This window comes from Elephantulus edwardii, unplaced genomic scaffold (genome assembly GCF_000299155.1).
Source record: "Elephantulus edwardii isolate Elephantulus edwardi_28Jun2011 unplaced genomic scaffold, EleEdw1.0 scaffold00120, whole genome shotgun sequence".
NCBI classification, from domain to species: domain Eukaryota; kingdom Metazoa; phylum Chordata; class Mammalia; order Macroscelidea; family Macroscelididae; genus Elephantulus; species Elephantulus edwardii.
In genome coordinates this window covers 9,828,105-9,850,011 of record NW_006399870.1, presented here as the reverse complement: position 1 = coordinate 9,850,011, position 21,907 = coordinate 9,828,105, and the positions used below count along the sequence as shown (strand labels likewise).

The 21,907-nt window shown below is 39.4% G+C and overlaps 1 protein-coding gene across 1 annotated transcript in view; it reads left to right on the top strand.

Moving 5' to 3' along the window:
• The first annotated feature begins 316 nt into the window (after window positions 1–316).
• NTM (neurotrimin) overlaps window positions 317–21,907 on the top strand; it is a 1,811,079-nt gene continuing 1,789,488 nt past the window's right edge. The window contains exon 1 of the mRNA XM_006892821.1: window positions 317–573. Coding sequence (XP_006892883.1) covers window positions 492–573 — 82 coding nt within the window. The 5' untranslated portion in view covers window positions 317–491. The remainder of the gene's footprint in view (window positions 574–21,907) is intronic.

Below are 21,907 nucleotides of genomic sequence, written 5' to 3'. Positions count from 1 at the left end.
AGAGGGAAGGGGATTTTTTTCATGCTTGGGGCTCCAAGACTGTCAGTTTAAAAAATGAAAGTAATATAGAAGGGGAAAAGTGGCATTTATCATTCCATCTCTCCAGGCTTCTGTCTCTTTAATCAGCTAGCCAGATTTTCCCAGTAAATGATTCCTCTGTGTCTGTGTGTGTGCTTGTGTGTCTGTGTGTGTGCTGCACACGCGCGCGTGTGTGTTGTAGCTCTGTCAATCCTTGGATTAGAACCAATGATTGCAGCTTGTAGGAGGGCTGTCCAGGGCCAGATTGTACAATGTGTCTCAGTGCCAGAGTATGAGTGGAGATAATTACTGAGAAGTCACACTCTCACAGCCTCGGCTTTCTTGTGGTGTCCTTCAGCAAAACAGTGGATTAAATCTTCTCTCCTGAGCACAGAGCAACGCAGTCTGTCAGGAAAGAAAGAAAGAAAAAAACCCGACCCTGACAAAAAAGAAGAAAAAGAAGAAGAAAAACCATGAAAACCACCCAGGCAAAAACGCACAATTCTCTCTGCTGGGCAATCTTCACGGGGCTGGCTGCGCTGTTTCTCTTTCAAGGTAAGAGCTTGCTATTGATTTGTCTACAGTAGTCCTCGGTATTGTACGGTGTGCTTTATAGGAGTCGCAGGCTTCCCAAGTCTGCTCGGCTGCGCGGTTTGCAGGTGGAGGAGCGAGCATTGAAACAGCATGGCTGGGACTTCCTTCTCCCTACCAGGCTGTGAGAATATTGATTTGGTTCTGGCTGCTACAGGAATGGAGGGATGTATATGCATAAGTCAAATGTGTCTGGCTTCGTTAGGTACACGGCTGTGTGCAGGCTTCCCGGGTTGTACTATGCATCCTTGCACACATACACAACAGGACACACAAGTAAAAGGGGGAATTACGAACTCAAAGGGCATAGGGGTTGCTAATGTGTTCTTTATGCTGGAGAGACATGACAGGAGGAAACTTTAAATATCTGCCAGTGAACTTGCAAGGCTTCTTGTAAAAGGAGCTGGCAGGATAATGCATGCTGCAGCTGGTCAGGTAACGTGCCTCCTGTGAGGTTCTGGGGAGAGGTCCCGTCAGAAGGGACAGTCGGTCTGCAGCAGTGATGGATGGCTGTGTGCATTTTAAGTATGTTTGGGCTGTGCTTCTGGGAGCAGGCTGATAGAAGGAAGTGTGGGTATGGGACTCTGAAATTTGTGGAAGGTTTCCCAAGTTGAAGGTAGAAGCAGGAAGAGTCAAATGCTAATTTTCTGCTTCTTTCCGAGCCCTGGAGCTGCAGTTGTGGACTGGGCTGGCTTGGCCCAGTCCACTTTGATGCTGGCAGTGCTGGGTTTAGGGAGCATCCTGAATCTGTGTCCTTTTGGGTCCATTTGCAGCAGTGCTAGCCACCAGCCTTCTCACACCTACCTACCTTATCCTTCTGGAGGGTTAGCACTCCTCTTTTCTGATGGCATATTCTTGAAAGCATAGGCACTGAGGCAAGCAAACTTTCCCCAGGTGGTCCAGCAGGCTCTTCAAAAGGAGCCAGCACCCAAGAGGACTTAGTCCCCTCCATCTGGATCCCAGAGGAAAGTTCATCCTACCCTTCTCACCCTCTTCAGTCCAATCTGGGGTTTTTCCTGATCTTAAGTTCCGAGCACTCAGTCTATGAGATCCTTCTGAGTCGGGCATTGGGAATGCTGCTGTCCCCTGCAGGTAGGTTGCAGTGACTACCTTGTGGATTCACACAACTGCACAGAGGAACCCAGGTTGGGAAGATTCAAATGTGTGTATATTCTTGTCTGGCGCTCAAGAAGCAAGACAAAAAGGACAAGGGACCTGAGGTAGATAGTGAGCAGGCCGGTACGAGTGGGTTTGGTAAAGCGTTCTTGGTACTGGCTGTGGTGCCCAACCCTAATGGGGCTCAGGGTCTTTTCTCCCTTCCCGAGATGCTGGCAGTGTAAGAGTGGCAGCCACAAACTCGGCGACATCCTTAGCTAACTCCTCTTACATAACCTGAAGTTCAGGCAGATATGTGCGTGTGTTTGTGCATGCAAATGCACGACCGTGTGAGTGCACCAGTTTCACTGGTGCTTATAATGGGTGCATGGGTTCTCTTCTTGAGTTTAGAGGCCTGGCACTGGCAACAGGGAAACTGAGTTCAGACCTATGAGGCTCTTTAGGAGAAACAGTTCCTATAATGCTGACAACAAAAATGAAAACCAGGTAAGGTCTGGAATAGGGGGTCAAAGTAATGGAGTGGAAAGGCCTCAGAACACCCTGTTATTCTCATCTGCCTGATTCTGTGCCTTATCTGATGAATAACATCAAATAGCAAACAATAGCCAAACTTCCACCATCAACAGCCCACTGGCCCAGTGCCAGGAGCCCCAGAGCCATCCTGAATTTACATATAAATTAGCATATGTGACTTTTTCCATCAGAAATAAATGCAAGGAAGCATAATATTTGCTCAGACTTTGGGCCTTCCCAGAATAGATGAGTAGAAAGTGGTGGCATGCCATCCTGTAGGAGAAATATTATCTTGTTCATACTCCTATCTCCGGGTGGAGGGATGACAGTAATGTCATTCACGCCTCCTTCCACTATTCCAAACCCAGGGTTTCCTAAGGAGAATAGGGGCCTTTTATGTGCTGTCCACTTGGAGTCTGCTCTGACTACGTTTTAATGCATCGTTAAAGAACACAGGGGCCCAATTTTAAGTCAGAATCATCCGCATAGATTCCTGTGCCACATGCTAGTCAGAAACAGCAAAGGTGATGTCTGTTTTCTCTTTCAGGGGAAGGAAGACAGAGCCTGCCAGCTATCTCTTATCAAACTTAGAGAATTGCAGAGGCAGCCCAGGTCTTGCCTGCAATAATCCACCCCTATTGCATTGACCCAGAGGGACTAGTTAGAATGCAACACACATACCAAGGCAATTTTTTAGTCTCCTCTGTTTTTGTTTTAAGCTGGCTCTTTCTAGAGCTGCTACTTCTTGTGTTTCCTGCCTCTTGAAAAGGTGCTAGTGCTAGATTATGGAACCCTCCCTGACCTGCACCTTCCCCCACCTAGCTAGCAACCATGATCCAGCTTAGGGGGAGGGAATTTCCAGAGCATCAGCACTGATTAGTGTATAGGGTAGGAGGCGGGATGATTAGCTCCCTGGGGCTTTGGCCCAAAGATCCCTGGGGTTGATTAAGGATCCACTCCTCTTTCCTGGGGCTGGAGCTGGGAGGCTTGCTTAAGAGCTGTTCTTCCAGCACACCTCCCACCTTCTGCCACTAAGGCGCTGGAGGAGATGGGTGGTATGCTGCTGCTTGTCTCTTTCTAGAAACTCGACCACTTCGTCGGAGGATTGCTGGTCCTTTCAACACCTTCTGGGGAGCTTGGCTCTGTTCCTCTCTTCCCTTTCCAAATTTCTACCATCTCCTCAAGCTGCTATCTGCCGACCTAACCACTAAGCATGGGCGGAGTGGAGTGGGACTTTGCTGGACACACATTCCCTTTTGATCAGCTCTGAGCGAGCCCTAGCATTAGTATAATGGAATTAAAGGTGTTTCCTGTCCTCTTTGGTGTCCTTGACATCTCAGGATACCCTGACAAGCAGTAGGATTTCTTAATCAGCATGGAACACATGGTTTTGCCATGTTCAAGAAAGACATGCAAAGCCCACTACTACTTTCCACTTAACTGTGGAAACACACTCTGGGTAGATCCTTGGGTTTGGGGCTTGGCTCTGCTCCAGGTTCCTGGGTTTGGAGCTCAGGGCCTGCCTCTGTCTACCAACTAGAATGTTACTTTGTAACTGGCCCCTGAAAAGGTCCTATAAATCTTTCAAACACCTTCGAGCGCATGGCCTCTAGTATCCATATACATCTGAGATCACATTCCCTATGTTTCTATGGGGAGGAACCCTTTTCTGCCGTAAGCCTCTCTCCCCACCTGCCTGCCAGGTCAGGGAGAGGCTCCCCTGGGTGTTTTAAAGACTCATTAATGCTTTTGCACTGCAAACATGTGGTGCTAAGTGGAACTCCATGCTGAGACTGGTAGTATTTATGCAGTTTACTTCCTTTCTGCTCTATTGGCTTGTTACATTTTTACTTTATGTCTATAGGCATTTGAAATTCAATAAAACAAGTTAAACATAAAAAGTGAGAAGTATAAATAAGTTGCTTTGTGACACTCAGTTTGGATGGTATGGGAGTGTCCACTGCACTGGTCCTCCCCAGTGTCCTCTGAGGCCTGATGTTGGGGTCCTCACTGCAGGAACCATGATCCTACTTTCCCCTTGCTCATTCTCAGAAAACACATTGAGAAAGGACAGAAGCGCTTTAGAAGCAACATGCAGGTAGCATGACTTTCCATTCATTTATCAAAGAAAATTTTTGCATGGAGATGTGATGCAGTATAGAAATACTTGCAGACAGAGTGAAGCATTTGGGACAAATGAGGCCTGAAGGTAGGCTTTTAGGGGAATAAACAGCTCTAATCAAGAGTGACAAGAGGCTTACCCTCTGCTTTGATTATGATTATTCAGTTACTTCGGAGTTTTTTATTTTATTTTATGTATTTATTTGTCCAACATTCTGAAAGCATATTGTCTTGCTATTTAGCTCTTACATTTAAAAGATGTAGATGCTTATCCAATTACTTCCTTGTTCTCTTTATTCCTCCTTCTTTCCTTCCCCCCGTCCCACCCCTTCCTTCTACTTTCCCACCCTCTGTCCTATCTTCTCTCTGCCCTCCCTTTTCTCTTTCCCTTTTTCTTTCTCCTCTTTGGGAAAAATAATTGATCAGTTGACAGATCTGGGTCAAGCTGGCAGGGGTTGCTGTGTTTCATGCAGGCTTGCCTGGGAATAGGAGGGGAAGGTTTGTCTTCCCAGTTCACAAGGAACTCTGGTGATACAGTGGAATAGGAGGGGAGAGGAGCAATGGACCTAGGGGTGAGGTGAGCTGTCCCTGAGAGGGCTACCTGGAATGCTGTTGATTGCAGCATCTTCAGCTATTTGCTATTCATGACTTTGTAATTTCCCACACCAATTTCTCTTTGTTTCTTTTCTGCCTTTTTAATTTTTCTTGGCTTTTATGCCCTGCTTATTCCAATTTCCCTTATTCTTCCTTTTATTTGCCCGTTTTTTTCTTCTTGCTTATTTCTCCTTTTCTCTATGACAGAATAACATAGAATCTCCCCAATATAAGTCACATTAGAGAAGTAGCCCTTTGTTTATTTGCAAAAAGAAAAACAGAAACCCTGCCAGAAGAGCTATGTAAGTCATTTGCAAACTGCAAAACAAACCAACAAAGATGCACATTTTCATGCTGAGAAGAGAGTATTTCAAGAAGGACTGTCAAGCTAAAAAATCAAATATTGGAAAACACATTCTTCAGCTCTGTGACTAAGGACATCTTAGGTTACTAAATTTGATTTTTTGTTTGTTTGTTTTTTAGCTGCTAGCACAGTATTGCCCTTTACAATAATAACAGACTTACCTAAAGACTGCCTAGCTTTGACTTCTCTTGTCAATTCAGATCCATTCCCTAGTTATAATTGCTTTACATTGGCAATTGCACCAAACTCTAACCCCAGGAACAACAACAACAAAAACCATGTTTACTTGTTTATTAGTTTAATCAGGCAACTGACATGTATTGAGTTCTTACTAGATCCTGTGTATTGTTTCAGGTGCTTGAAATCCAATGGGAACAACACTAGTCAAAAGAATAGGAGCAAGGTTCTTGTACATTGCCCTCAGATTTGGCTTGATTTTCCAGCTTTTTAAAATAACATTGAAATAATCAAGAAGCAGTAACAAACCCTCAATACTCTAACCTCCGGTCTGCTGTGCAAATGATAGTGGGGTATAAGAAAGTATTTGAGTTGCTAGTTTTGCTTGTAGAAAACACACATTCTGGCTATGATAGTGGTAAGTCAGAAGTATTGCCTTTGCCATTCCATGTTATCTCCTGTCAAGAAGGGGCCATGAGTGTTAGATTTTGAAAGCTGACCTAAGTTACTTGGCCTTGTGAACATCTCTCAATATTGCTGTTTTTTAGCATTACTTCCACTTTGTCCTATATATCTATTTAATTTGCTATCTGCATTCAAACAACACTGAGGACTTAAAAAAAAAAGATAAGACTATAGAAGAATTTGTTTTGGGCAGTTAGGCTGAGTCAAATGGTGTCCAGCTGATTTCTGTGAGGGTGAACCCTTCAGGCTAGATCCCAGATGGTCTCCTCTTCGAAGAACCCTTTCATGTGCTATTCATTCATCATGTCCATATATATTCCTGGGGTAATACAAGATCACCATTATCAGAGGAGCAATTGTGTCTCATGTGGCACTGAACAATGGTTGAAACATAACCTTTCAGTCCATCCACTTGTATTTTCACTTATGTGTGTGCCCAGAAGAGTCTCTCTTGTACTCAACTGCACACTAGAGCTTCTCGGTGTTGTAGTTCCTTGAACACTTTGGGATAGTTGCACGCCTGTTTGCTTCTTTCAATAGTGCTGGTTGTTGCACTCAGCTTTTCTCATGTGCAAGTACCACCTTGCTTAAGGATCCATGATTCTTCCAAGTCTAGTAGTCTAGATAAATTCTGTCTCAAAATCAAGAAAGTCATTGAGAGGTAGACAGAATGTTTGCTTATTTGCAAAAATCTTGCCTCCAAGTAGGTGTTTCTCAAGCTTGCTATACCTTAGCTTTATAAAACTAGTGATGTTTATATCCCAGACCTTTTAAGTAACAATCTTTTGGCAATGGTACCCCATTTCAATATTTTAAAGAACTCTTCACAAGGTTTTATGGCCTTGGATAAAACACACACTCTTAAATGATTTCTAAATAAATTTACATTATTCATATGACACAATCTTGCTTGCAGAAAGTGAAGAGAACTTGAAGCACTTGATGCAGAAGATCAAAGATTATAGTTTTCAATATGGGTTACATCTCAAATTAAAAACAAAATTCTCACTAATTGACAAATAGGTAATATCATGATAGGTGGGAAAAAGAGTTAAGCTTTCAAAGATTTCTTTTCCTTGGATCTACAATTAATATCCATAGTAATAACGGGCAAGAAATAAAAAGACATGTTGCATTGAGAAAATCTACTATCAAAGACCTCTCTCCAAAGTACTCAAGAACACTGATGTCAGTTTAAAGACTAAGGTAGATCTAATCTCACCATGCTATTTTCCAATTACTCCTTATGCTTCTGAAAGTTGGACAGTGAATAAAGGTCACTGAAGAAAAGTCAATGCCTTTTAATTGTTTTTTTGGTGAATAGTACTAAGCACCCTTGGACTATCTAAAGAACACACAAGTCTATCTTGGAGGAATTGCAACTAGGGTGCTTCTTGGAGGCCATGATATGCTGTGAGGAGGGTCTAGGCTTTAAAAAAAGACAATATGTCAGGAAAGATGAAGGTTCAGAGAAAGGGAGGAAGACTCGGTAACATAGATTGACACCGTATCTATAACAATGAACTTGAACATATCAGAATCATCAGAAAGGCAAGGGATAGGACAAGACTCAGATTTGTTGTTCATAGGGTTGCTATGAGTTCTAATAGACTCGAATGCAGCTAACAACAATCACCACAGCAAATGGTCTCAGTTTACATTATCATTAAAGTTAAAGTAGTCAAATTAAAATATTTCACGTTTAATTCCAAGTTCAACATTTTACAATTCTGCAAATTGTCTTTTTTGAAAATAGTACTTTATAGATACTCATTACAGAAGAAAATTCCCGGTATCAATCTGTCTATAGGAAGCTACAAATATAAGCACAAAGAAATGAACAAAATCAGAATATGTGAGTGGGATATATACATGCAAATGTTGCATACTATCTTACATGTACTATGTCATATATCCTGAGATTTTGTGACCCTTATTGGTAAGGAGTTGAGCTTCCAGCCCAAAGGCACATCATTTAGACCTATTTGCAGTTCTAGGAGAAGCAATCTCCTCCTGTGTGATTTATACCCTCTAAAAATTTGATGAAGGGTTCGCAATGAATTAGTTCCTTCTCAAGGAACCACATAATAACAAAACCAAAACATATATCCATCCATGTGCACTTGTACTGTTTTGGTTATAATGTCTGTCTCATAAGATAAGTCCACATTTTTAAGTGTGAGGGGTCAAGAATGATAATGACTCTTCAAAATTAAGAAGGCATTTAATGAAGGTTACAAATTAAGATTTAGAAATTAGTCCAGTGACAAAGTGGTTAAACACTGGTTGCTAACCAAATGATCAATGGTTTAAAGCCATCAGCTGCTCAAAAGAAGATGATACAGTCCACTTGTATAAATTAAACAGCCTTGGATACCTCATGCACAATTTCAGTCTGTCCCACAGAGTCTCTATGAGTTAGAATGAACTTGATGGCAAAGGTTTTAGTTCCAATTATAAACCCCAGGGTAGAGTCTCATCTACCTACCTTCCTCATACTCTCCAAGCATCACTTACACAGCCACATTGCTTCCATTGCTCTTCTTCTCATGGTCAATAAAGTTTCAATGCTTGAAACTCAAAGGCAATTTTGCAGCTTAAACGTGTTCAGCAGAACTGATGCTGGCTCCATTCCCCAAACCAGATCAGCTCCTGCAGCTCAAACTGGAGTGAAAATTTGTTTGTTTTCTGATTGAGTCAGCAGATCTAAAAGGTGTATGGGAAACAGAATTTCCATGTGGCATCCTTTGTCACTTGGGGACCCTGGAACCACTGACAAACTGTGCAAAGTGTTCACATTGCAGTGTCAACAATCCTAGAAGCTCAACCAGTTCAGATCAGAAGGGGCTATACCTATTATTTATTTCAGCCCTCCTCTCTGAGATCTGATACCTCAATACTGCAACTGCATTGTTCCCTAACCTCTAGCTCCAGTAGTTGCTGACTTGGTATCTCTTAAATGATAAGATTTCAGGAAGACTAGAGTAGAGGAAGAAGAGAAAGATGTAGGATAAGATAAATTGTATTTCTTAAGATTTCATCCAGCTGCTCCAGGTCTTGGGAGATTTTATAACTTGGTAGCTCCAGAGCCTGATTGCGTGATCCAAACCCTGGCTTTGCCACTTTCTAGGCTGGATCCTCAAGCAATTTACTCAACCTTTATGTGATTCAGTTTCCTCTTTATAAAATGGGCATGCATATTTAAAGAATTTATCTTATAAGGCTGTTATGAGGATTAAATATGCTAACTCAAATAAAGGGTTTGTCATACTTCCTGGGACATAGTAAATGTTTAATAATAATATCCGATACAGTATTATGATTGCTGCCAATAAATACTATTACCCACAGAATAAGTCTAATTTTTTAATGCTACAGTTTCTAGATGTTTGATAATACTAATTTATTCTCTTCCCTTCTCCCTACCTCCTTTGTCCATAGTTAATTCTAAGTGTTTCTTCCTCTTTCCTCCATATTTATCCATAGTAAGCTAATTGCTTCTCTCTAGTAAGAAGCCACACTACAATCCCAAAGGCACCAAGTTCGAGGCCATCAGCTGCTCCATGGGAGAAGGAGGGGCAATCATCTCCTGTGCAATTAACTGCCTCTGAAAATCCTCCAGAGGATCAACTATGGGTTGATTCCAACTCTGTAGTAGACAACAACAACAAAGTTGTCTTGGTTACTGTACTTTTCTTAAATAAGAACTGGTGGACTAATGGTTAAGACGTTTTTCTGACAACCCAAAGGCAGGTGGTTTGGATCCAACAGTCATTCTGAGGGAAAAATATACAATCTCAGAAAACATGTTGGAAAGTCATCTGTGAGTTGATTCTTAATCAAAGGCATATAACAAGAACATTTCTCAATTTCTTATTCCTGGATTCATTCTCTCTCTTTCGCTCTCGCTCTCTCTCACTCACTCTCTCTCATTTTTTTCTTTATTTTTTATTTTCTTATTTCTTTTCCTATTAGTTTATTTACAAAATTCAAATACAAATTTGAACAAATTCTTTCAATTTCCCTCACCCCCCCACCCATGCTCATCCCTCTGCTTCTAGCCTCTCCCACCTTCCTGGGTCCTTATACTCATTCTACAATAACGGTTTTATACGATATTTATCCTTATGGGACTGAGTTAGTTCACTCAGCATAATGGTCTCCAGTTCCTCCCAAGTTAGGTAATAATTTACAAAGTTATTGTTCCTGCGTGGTGCATAGTATTCCATTGTGTAAATGTACCATAATCTTTCAATCTATTTGTTTGTAGTTGGACATTTTGGGCTGTTTCCATATTCTTGCGATGATGAATAATGCTACTATGAACATTGGTGTACAAATCTCACTTTGTGACTCAGTTCTCATATTTTCAGGTTATATTCCAAGTAGTGGAATAACTGGGTCATATGGAATTTCCATGTTCAGCTTTTCCAGGAAGCGCCAAACTGCCTTTCAGAATGGTTTCACCATATTACAATCCTTCCAACAATGTATAAGAGTTCCTTTTTCTCCACATCCTCTCCAACTTCTATTACTTGCTACCCCACTAAACTTTGGCGTGCTTACTGGAGTGAGATAGTGCGTCATTATGGTTTTGATTTGCATCTCTCTTATTGCCAGTGATTTGGAGCATTTCTTCATGTGTCTGTTTGCCCTTCAGATATCGTCCTGTGCGAAAATTCTTTCCATGTCATTTGCACATTTTTCAATTGGATTATCAGTCTTTTTCTTGTGGAGGCCCAGGAGTATTCTGTAAACTTTCGTTATAAAACCCTTGTCTGAGATGGAATTACCAAATATTTGTTCCCATTCTGTAGGTTTTGTTTTCACCCTGTTGGAAAAAGTTTTTTATGTGCATAGAGATTTTCTCTTTAGAAGATCCCATGCATCAATTTTATCCTCTAGATTGTGAATTTCTGGTTTTATATGGCAGTGTCTTTATAACTTGGATTAGCATTTCTAAGCTTGATCCCAGTTTATCTCTTAAGAATGTTATGGTTTTGGGCTTTGCTCCCAGGTCTCTGATCCACTTTGAGTTGATTTTTGTGTATGGTGTGAGATGTGGATCCTGTTTCAGCTTTCTGCAGGTGGAAGCCCAGTTTTTCTAGCACCATTTGTTGAAGAGGTTATTATTTCCCCATTTGATAGCTTTAATTTCCTTGTCGACTATCAGTTGACTATAGATAGCTGGGTCTATTTCTGGGTTCTCAATTCTGTTCCATTGGTTAATGTGCTTGTTATTGTACCAATACCATGCTGTTTTTGTTACCACTACCGTAAAGTAGGTTTTGAGGACAAGGAGTGCTATACCTCCAACCTCATTTTTGTTTCTCATAAATGTTTTGCTTATTCGGGGTCTCTTGTCTCTCTATATAAATTTGATAATTTCCCTTTCAATGTTTTTGAAAATGAATTTGGGATCTGGATTGGGATTGACTTGAACATGTAGATTGCTTTTGGAAGGATTGTCATTTTCACCGTATTGAGTCTTCCTATCCATGAACAGGACAAATTTTCCCATTTCTTTAGGTCTTTTATTGTCTCTTTCAGAAATGCTCTGTAGTTTTCTTCGTATACGTCTCTTGAATCTCTAGTTATGTTCACTCCCAAGTATCTAAATTTGTGGTTGGTTATTGTAAATGGTATTGCTTTCTTTATTTATGTCTCTGAGTTCTCTTTGTTACTGTAGGGGAATCCTATTGATTTTTGGATATTGATCTCATATCCTGCCACTCTGCTGATTGGCCTGTTAATTCTAACAGTTTTTTTGTTGAGTCATTGGAGTTTCTATGTACACTCTCATATCAACTGCATATAGTGACAATTTAACGATTTCTTTGCTGATCTGGATGCCTTTTATTTCCTTCTTGTGTCGTATTACCCTAGCAAGCACTTAAAAAAAAGTGAAAAGAAGTCATGACTGTGGGCATCCTTGTCTGGTCCCTGCTTGCAAGGAAAACGTTTTTAGTCTTCCTCCATTGAGAACGATGTTGACTCTTGGTTTTGCATATATACTTTTCACTGTGTTGAGGAAATTCCCTTTTATTCCAATTTTGCTGAGTGTCTTTATCAGGAAGAGTTGTCGGATTTTGTCAAATGCCCTTTCTCCATCAACTACTAGGATTTTTTGATAGTCTCTCTTTACTCCAAATCCAAATAGGATCAAGTGTTAGTTCATTGGAAAAGTATGGGTATTCAAGAGTGTAATCGTATAGTTTATTTTTCAAAGTCACTTTTTAGGTTCTAGCAGTCTCTTTTTTCTGACAATATCCTCTTTAGACTGGCAAATTGTTACGTTTATCAGTATTCTCTCCTGACTATCACAAATCATTAACTACAGGCAACTAAGACATGGCAGATGATGAGATTTTAGGTTAAACTTATCCAACAGAAAGGGATTGACTTAATAACTGGGTTAATGCTAGTATGTGTGTCAGAGACAATGAAGTTGACTCATGATAGAACAGGGTTCAGAGCTGTTATTGCAAACAACTTGATGGCATATAACAACAACAACAACAAGGGGCTCTGGTGGCCTAGTGGAAAGAAGCTTCACTGCATTCCTCAAGGCATGCAATTTGAAGCCACCAACTACCTCTACTCTTTTGTGATTAACTGCCTTCGAAAACCTGCCAGTGGGTCAGCTGTGGGTCCATTCTGACTCTGGGACACACAATAACAGTGCTGAATAGATCAAATTTATGAGAGAGACAATTGAGAAAATAACCATCTAAATCTATGCTTCTTTCTGGGAAAGTGTTGATCAGAAGAATAATGGGGATAAGGAAGGTTAAATACTGTTTTAAAAGGATGATACAGTTGGAAAGATGTGTTTAACTAGATAATATGCGGTGAGTAAGTGTTTCTTCAAATCTTTTTCTCTTCCTTCTACAAAGTTTTTCCTAGGATGTTGAGCTACCTCCTAAATAAGTAAGAAGCAGCATTATTTGGATATGGAAAAATGCTGACTTTTATGTGTTTATTTTTCTTTAAGTTTCTCAGTGAAATTGTTGATATGAACATTATAGTTGAAAGATTCATACTATAAATTATGATAGCAAATAAGAATTAACTAATTATTCTATAATCTTAATTTTTTAAAGACTTCTTCATAAAAGGATTTAAATAACTCATTACGGTGTTGTAATAACTTTTGCAGACATTGAAAACCTTAATCTAAGTAAAAAATAATTTAATTACCAAATCAAAGTATTTCATTGATTCCTAGAGCTATGTTATCGTTAGGTGCCATCATGTCAAGCAGAACTCAAGCAACTCTATGAGCAACTAACTTACACCCTGTTCCATCCTGTGCCATTTTCACAATCTCTGACACATTTGAGCCCATTGCTGCAACCACTGTGGATCTTCCTCTCTTCTACTGACTCTCCATCTTTCCAAGCATGATGTCCTTCTCTGAGGAATAGCCTCTCCTAGCAACACATCCAAAGTATGGGAAGCAAAGCTTTGCCATTCTTGCCTCTCGATGTTAGTCATAGATTTTTATGATCCAAACTATGCACTATCGTTCACAAATGCCTTTGCATAGTCAATAAAACACAAATATACACTCTTTTTGTATTTTTGCCTTAAGTCATGGTAGACCTGATATCAACAATATGGAATTTTTGGTGTCATGGTGTCTTTTAAATCCTGTTTGTTGTTACACATATAATGCCTAATCTTACATTCCTTTTAGACAATTCTTTCCTTTAATTATAATTTGGAACAAGAAGTTCATAACTGAGTGGATTGGGGGAGGAAGAAGAGAAGGAGGAGGAAAATGTACATCAGAGTATCAATGAAATCCCAACCTTCCTGTAAATTTTCATGAAATCACTATTTCTTTAAAAAAAAACCCTCATCCATTTGAACTACTAGGAATTCCCTGTTAATGGCAAAAATAAAATAATTCCATGATCTTCAGCAATATGTGGCTTGCGTATGATGGTAATATGTTGGTTTTTTGTGTGCCATAATGTTGGAACTGACTTAGTGCTGACCCTCAAGTGGGTTTTTAGAGGCAGTTAATCACACAGAAGGAAACTGTCTGTTTTCCATGTAGCAGCTGGTGGATTCAAACCAAGTTCCTCTGGGATTGCAGTGCAGCTTCTTACTACTAGGCAATCAGAGCTCGGTATATTAATGATATTGTTCTATTATTTACACTTGAACAACAGAAGAATGCTATTAGAGATAGATTCCAGAAGGGCGGTCACTAGAAAAATGAGAAGAAACAGCCATAAGAAATCACTGATAAAAAGAAATGTACAAACTATGAATGTAGGAAAATTAGAAGTTGTAAAAAATCAAATGGAGTTTATCTGTTCTCTTGTGCATAGCAACAATAGTACCTGAATAATATTAACATGATCCTATTCTCTAATTCCAGAGTTTTTAAGTGACCAGATTTTCAACTCAGTACTTAAATTGGTGGATTCTAATGTGGATTACCTAACACAATCACACCTGGAAATTTTCATAAGCAGATGGCCAGGTGTTTCAGAACGGTTCTTATGAATAAATCAGAGTAGGCCAGGCTCATCTTAAGAGATCTGCAGATGATTTTATTGTAAAATTTGGCTCAAGAACAACTGATATTAGCATCTTTTTCATAGCTGATGAAATTATAGTGAGAAATCTTTTTTTTTTTTTATTTTGGTGGGCAGGCACTTGCAATTTCTCCTCAGTATTGCTTATTTTGTTCTTAAATTTGCTCCTGGTTACAATGTGTCTATTTAAAATACTAACTTCCTAGACTCCCTAGTATCTAAGTATTACCGTCTAGAACAGTAATACTTTTTTGGCCAGTGGAAGGAAGTACACGTTTGAAAACTGTGCTCAGTTGGCCTATACCTTTTGCACTTTGCTATTTTCACTTATTTTTACCATACTACCCTCGGCACCAGTGGCCAGGAAATCAAGAAACATACTGTTGTCAGAGACCTCTCCAAAGTGCTGAAGGGCAATGATGTCAGTTTGAGGAATAAGGTGTACATGATGCAAATCTTTTCAATTACTTGCTATACAATGAATATGGACAACAGAAGAATATTTTATGCCTCTGAGTTGGGTATTGAAGAAAAAGTGCGGAATATCCCACAGACTGTCAAAAGGACAAACAAATATGTCTTGGAAAACATTCATAGTGGAACTTTGTCACACATTCTCTGGGCATGTTGTTATGAGAGGCTAGTCCTCAGGAAAGGAAATCATGCTTGAAAAGTCAGAGCATCAGTGAAGGAGAGGAAGGCCCCCAATGAGGTGGACTGACACAATGGCTATAACTGCGGGCTCAAGTGTGTCAGAGATGGTAAGGATGGCACAGTTTAGGATAGAGTTCAGATTGATTGTTCACAGAGTAAATATGAGCCATAGTTGACTTAACATCACTTAACAACAAAAAGAACAACCTACAGGCTGAGGATCCAACTTGTGAACAGGTAGAAAAGGAATGACGAAGGAAACTCCAGGTGAACTGTATTGATTTGCAGTTTCATAGGTAAAATGGAAGCAATTTCATACAACTTATTCTAATAAAAAGAGCTCAGGTTTAAGATAAATTCTTTTTATCAGCTGCATTAGTTTATGAATGCCTATTTTCACACTTATCACTTGTGAAAAACACCTATTTAACTACTTTCTGTTACGTGTATCTGAATGTGAGGTATGCATGTGAAATAAAAACCTACTTCTCTGCTAACTTCTAATTAGAGCTATTCACAATACAAGTGAGTGACCCACTCTCTTTGGCATGACTGTCATAGTTTCTTATTTTCTATTTATTTTCCTAGTTCCTTCACATGCTCATCATATGGCATAGTTCCTACATCTTGACCCCCCCGAACATGCTCTAGTTTGCTAATGACCCACTTAAAATTTATCTACAAAGAAGAATCTTCCAGATTCAGTGTACTTGACTCTAACTTGATATATTTAGGCCATACAGTTACATGTTATTGTTAGGAGCCATGGAGTCATGTATTGCTTATAGAGACCCTATGAACAACAGATCTGAATAGATCCTATCCTGTTCCATTCTTCTCATCCCTGACATAATAAGCCCATTGCTGCAGTCAATGTATCAATATGTTTCACTGAGAGACTTCCTCTAGTTCATTTATCCTCCACCTTCCCAAGTATGATGCCAACTTCCAAGAAATAGCTTCTCTTAACAACATGCCCAAAGTATGTGAGATGAAACATTGCCATCCTTAATTCCAAAAAGGACTCCAGCTGCACTTTCTCCAAGACATAGCTGTTCTTTGGCAGTTCATCCAATAGTCTAACCATATGTTATTATTGTACCTACTGACCAGGCAGAACTGACCCATAGCTGATCCTCCAGCAGATTTTCAGAGGCATAAAATTGTTCAGGAGGAGATTGTTCATCTTTTTCCCATGGAGCAAATGATGGATTTGAAAATCATGCTTTTGAGATTGCAGTGTAGCTTCTTACCACTTGGCTTCCAGAGGTCCATTCTATTACTGTTTCAATTTATTTGTTTTTGCTGTTGTTTTTAAAACATACCACACTATTGACTCATGTTGAGTTTGAATTTATTCCTCTTATATAATACACGATTAAGGAAAAACACCTTGATTCTTACTTACAGTTTATTTTTATCAAATGCTTCTTTTAAATACACATTTAACATTTCATGTAGTTGGGATCCATTATTTAAATAACTTGAGCTTATTTTTTGGACTTTATTGAGCTATCACCACCAGTTTGGTGTCATCTCCAAATTATATAGGGATGTCGTCTCTACCTCATTCGGATTAATGCATAAAACTTTTTAACAGAAAAAAAATCTATATTATACCTCTAAAGGTGCAAATTCTTCATTTTCATTTCATCCGCTTTAGAATTATTTATTTATAATCTACTACTTTCTAAGGGTGCTGATGACGTAGTTTGTTATGTGTTGGACTGCTTATTAAAGGTTGGCAGTTTGAACCCTCCAGCTGCTCTGCAAGAGAAAGTTGAAGCCATCACCCCCACCCCAGAAAAATTCTTAAGCTCAAAATCCCAATAAAGGACCACCAGGACTTGAAAAAAAATCCTTGATGGAAATGGACTTTCATGCCCTAGGTCAAGAGGATGTAGGGAATCGAGTGCTTGGCTACTAATTAAAAGTGGAAGACCCAGACCAAACCATCATTCCACAATAGACGATGTGCCAAGTAGATGATACCCTTGGAAACACTAAGGAGAAGGTCCACTCTTCTAAGATTGCTATGAATAAAAGTCAACTCAAAAGCAGTAGTTTGCTTCAGTTTATGTTACTATAGGGAAGGAATACTGGTGATGCATTTATTAATTATTCAGATAGTAAATAGAATGACAATGGTTTGAATTTGTCTGTAGGAGAAAGATATGGCAGTCTGCTTCTGCAAAGATTACAATTTTGGAAACCTTTGTGTCATTTATTCTCTGTCTCCTAAAGTCACGACCAGTCTATAAGTAGACAATGAACAAGAAAGATTAGGGAGAGTTTATGCTTTGTGGGATTAGTGAAGAATATTAATTGTACAATGAATAGAGAAAAAAATAAACAAATGTGTCTTGAAAGAAATACAAATGGAGTGCTTTTTTAGAGGTAAAGACGGTGAGACTCATATACTTTGTGCATGTTATCAGGAAGAGCAGTCCCCCAGAGAAAGACATCATCCTTGGAAAAAGCAGATGATCAATGAAACAAATAACTCTCAATGAGATAGATGGACAAGGTGATCACAACAATGATCTTAAGAACAGCAGAGGTTGATATAGGATCAGCTAAGGTCCCATTCTATTGTCAGTAGTGTTGCTATGAGTCAGAGCTGACTTGATGGTACCTAATAACATCAACACCTTAAATCAGAATTGACTTGATGCAATGGATTTAGTTTCTGGATGTGCTAGTCATATGATGCATAAGTATCAACAAGCCAGACATAGTTTTAACACTAGTGAAATAGACAATCAATACATTGATGTAAGCAGTCAGATAAGAGAAAGCAATAAATGGTAAGGCAGCATCTCGAAGCCTCTAAAGTTCAGAGAAGTCTTCCAGAATAAAATGGTGTTCAAATACAAGCACAAAAGTTAATAGGTTAAATCATTGTGGAAGAGGAAAGATGACTAGTAACAGTAGGAAAAAAGAAGTCCCAAGTTTTTGAGAAAACAGCAGACTGTCTTCCATAGCGGTTGTACATTTTCACCAGCAGTGAATAAAATAGGTACAGTCTCCATAACCTTACTAGCATTTGATGTTTCTGCCCTTATTGTACTTTGCTATTGTTGAAAAGGAGAGATATATCAGTTACAAAAGTATAAATACTGCATAGTACTATTATTATAAAAGGGGACTGACATGGAGAGTAGGTGGGAGAATAGAAAAAGAGTGGATAGATAATGAACACTACATTGAAACAGATAAGGGGAAGGACTGTCTGAAAGGAATGTATGATTAAGCGTTATATGTATGACAACAATCTGGAACAAGAACTGCATTACAAAGTAGAGTAGGGGAGAGGAAAGGAACGAGGAGGGAGAAAAATGTGCAACAACAAATGAATGAAAACCCAACCTTTTTGTAAATTTTCTTTAAAATCAGAATTAAAAAATAAAGAAAATACTTCCTAGAAATAAAACAAACAAAAAACCCACAGAAGGATGTAATATGACAGGGTACAGTTGAGGAGAATTTTGTTTTATTTTGTAGTAGGGAAAAAGCCTGTTGAAATATTAATGGGAAAGGTTGGTCGAAGGGAATAGAGAGAGAAAGATGTACATGCAAGTGACCAAATGAGGTTTCTGAGGGGATGAGAGAGGGAAGGATGGAGGGAGAGGCAATGAATCAGGAACATAGGTAAAAGAATTAGTCTTGAAGGAAGGAAGAAATTCTATTACTATTAAAGGAAAGGAGGAAGAAAATATTGGTGAAAATCCTTTATGATTGGATTCAGCTTTGAATGGGGAAAAATATGTTATATACAAGGTGGCTTAAATGAGTTAGGAGTTGTCACAAAAAGTTCCCTGATGTCTAGACATGGCATGTGTGATATTCTTTATATTCACATGCTTTTTGTTATTTTAATATGATACATCCGGCTTTGTACCGCTGGTACAAGGATAGCAGCATCTATGTAACAGGTCTAGTGACAATAAGCTGAATAAGAAAGTGGAGAAGGCTTAGATGTACTGTCTTCTACAGAAGATTTCTAGAAGCCTGTACTCACATATCCTGGCACAATTTAGTCACATTGACATGTCTAACTATATAAAGGAGTTTGGGAAATGTACTAGCTACCTGGCTTGACCTTGTGCCCAGAAAAGTCCAGGGATGTATTAGCATGAAAGATGGGACAATTAAATACTAAGAGAATGTTTGCTTTCTCTGGAACAGTAGAGATGCAGGTAATTGTTCAAGCTAGTAGGGAAGAAACTGAAGGAGCTCATGTACTATTGCTTATATTTCCCTGGGTGTGATGAACATGGTAGATATTTGTATGTACCTGTGCACAGGTCTACATGTGTGTGTTTATATGTCTGTATGATGGTTTCACAAGAAAGCAGAAGAGTGAAATGGTTAGTTGTGTAATGAAGAGAGAGCTGACTAGGGCATCAGAAGGTTTTCACCCATTATTAATCACTTCATTCCTTTAACACTCTACTTTCTTTGGATCTTGAAATTATAATACAATCTGTTGCTTTCTTTCTAGTTGCTGTGTCTCCATCATTTTCTGCTTTTGATCTATCGTTTAGCAATCAGATCATCTCCCAACCTGCTCAGAACTCATCTCCCATTCCTCTCTCATTAACTCTAAGGATTTACAAAACATCGCTTACAGTGTTGTTATTCATATAGAATGAAATTCTTTGTCTCCATACCAATCATGATAACTTGTTATCATTCAGGTTCTATCATTAACTCTAACTTTAGGAATTGAGATTTCTTTCCAAACCTTTATGTCCCTATTTTTAAAGCAAGCATTTTGAAATGTCTTTGGAAAGTGATTTTTCATGTTTAAATGAATTATGTTTCAGAAGTCTTTTGTATGGGAGAAGCAAAAGCTAACCATTGTATGGGGTTTACTGTGGCAGGCAGGCGTCACTGACAGCCCTTCGCCGACAGAGTCATCATTAGCTTCTCTTCCTTTTGCTCACTTCTAACCCCAGAATCACCTGCTCAGTCCACTCAATTCTGCTTCAGAACAATCCCTGTTCTGTCCCTCCACCCTCACCTCCATCACTGGTTCAGTTCAGGTTTAACTCATTGCTTGCTGGACTGATGCAGCCTCTTCACAGGTCTCTCTGAAATTTGCTCACTTTTATGGATAGACCACCCTCTCTATATTGACAATGATTATCTTATTGAGGAAAAAACTGTTACCTTTGGTTTTGGGGCCCTGGACATAGTAGAATATGATATAAATATGTATTAATGTTGCAGATAATGGAATGAATAAAGAATTTATAAGTTGGAAAAAAAGATCAGAAGGCTTTTGAGAACTACTCTCACTCCATCCTTCACATACTTGGCCTTTTAAAAATTGCCTTGTTTCTGGTATGTTACTTGTTGTGAAGCTAACTGAAAGGTGTTGTTTTTGTTGTTATGTGCTGTCGAGTCGCTTGCAACTCATAGAGACCCTATGTACAACAGCTCTAAACTCTGCTCTGTCCTGTGCCAATCTCATTGTCTCCAACACACTCATCCAGATTACCCCATTTACCGAATCAATCCACCTCCCAGAGGGCCTTCCCCTCCTGTGCCTGCCCTCCCCCCTCCCAAGCATGATGTCCTTCTCCAAGGACCGGTACCCAGTTCAAATCTACTGGCTACTTCTCTGTACAAAAATGTACATTCTCCTTCTCTGGTTAAGATTTACGGCCTTGGAAACTGGATGAAGGGTCTCTGGGAGTTGCAGTCAACTCACAGCAGTAGGGCTTGTGTGTGTGTGTTTGTGTGTGTGTGTGTGTGTTAATATGTCCTAAGGACCCCAGGTGGTGCAATGGTTGAAACATTCAGCTGTTAACCAAAAGGCTGATGGTTTGAAACCCAAAGGCACTTTATGGAGAAAACTGAGACCATCTACTTCAGTAAAGATTTACAAACAGTTTATATCCTGGGGAGCACTGATGGTGTAGTCCATAGCTGTACTGTTAACTCTTAAGAGGGTGCCTGTCTGGTGGTTTTAATAAAAAAACTGAAATGCTGGGAGAATAAGGGACAATCTTCTGCCAAGTAATTAATAGTCTCTGGAAATGGAATGAAGGCTCAACAAACTCCACAGCAGTGAGTTTAAACTGTTGTTAGGTGTCATCAGGTAGACTAGAACTCATAGCAACCCTATGCTCACAAATCGAAACCTGACCCTACCACTGGGCCCAGGGGATAATTCCACTGTGTCCTGTACAGTTGCTCTGAGTGAGAACTGAGTCAAGGGCAGTACCTTTACTGTGCCTCAGGAGACAGGGTGATGCATGCCTGTGTTAGGGCAGAGCTTACCAAATGAGGTTTGGTGACAACAGCTTCAGTCTCCACTGAACATTCATTAGGAATGCAAATCCTTACTTCATTGCCCAACCTATTCGATTGTCTGAGGCTGGGGACTGTCATCTGTATTTTAGGTAGTCCTTCAGGTAATTCATGCTAAATTTGAGAAGCACTGACCAAAGTGGTGGAGCAAGAGCTGGAAAGAGGTCCAGCACTTTCCTCTGAAAGCACTCCTCCCAGGAGTGGGTATCCCAGGTGATTAACTGTCCAGGACCTGCTCTCAATTTCTCTTAAATATATATACCTTTAAAAATTCAAGAGCACAGACAAGATTTGATGACATGTACCTATATAAATATGTAACTATGCAGGCAAATAAATGAACATTCTCCTTTTCCTAAGATTACCAAATTTACCAAATAAAAACACAAAACTCCCAAAGGAATTGAATGCCAGACAAACA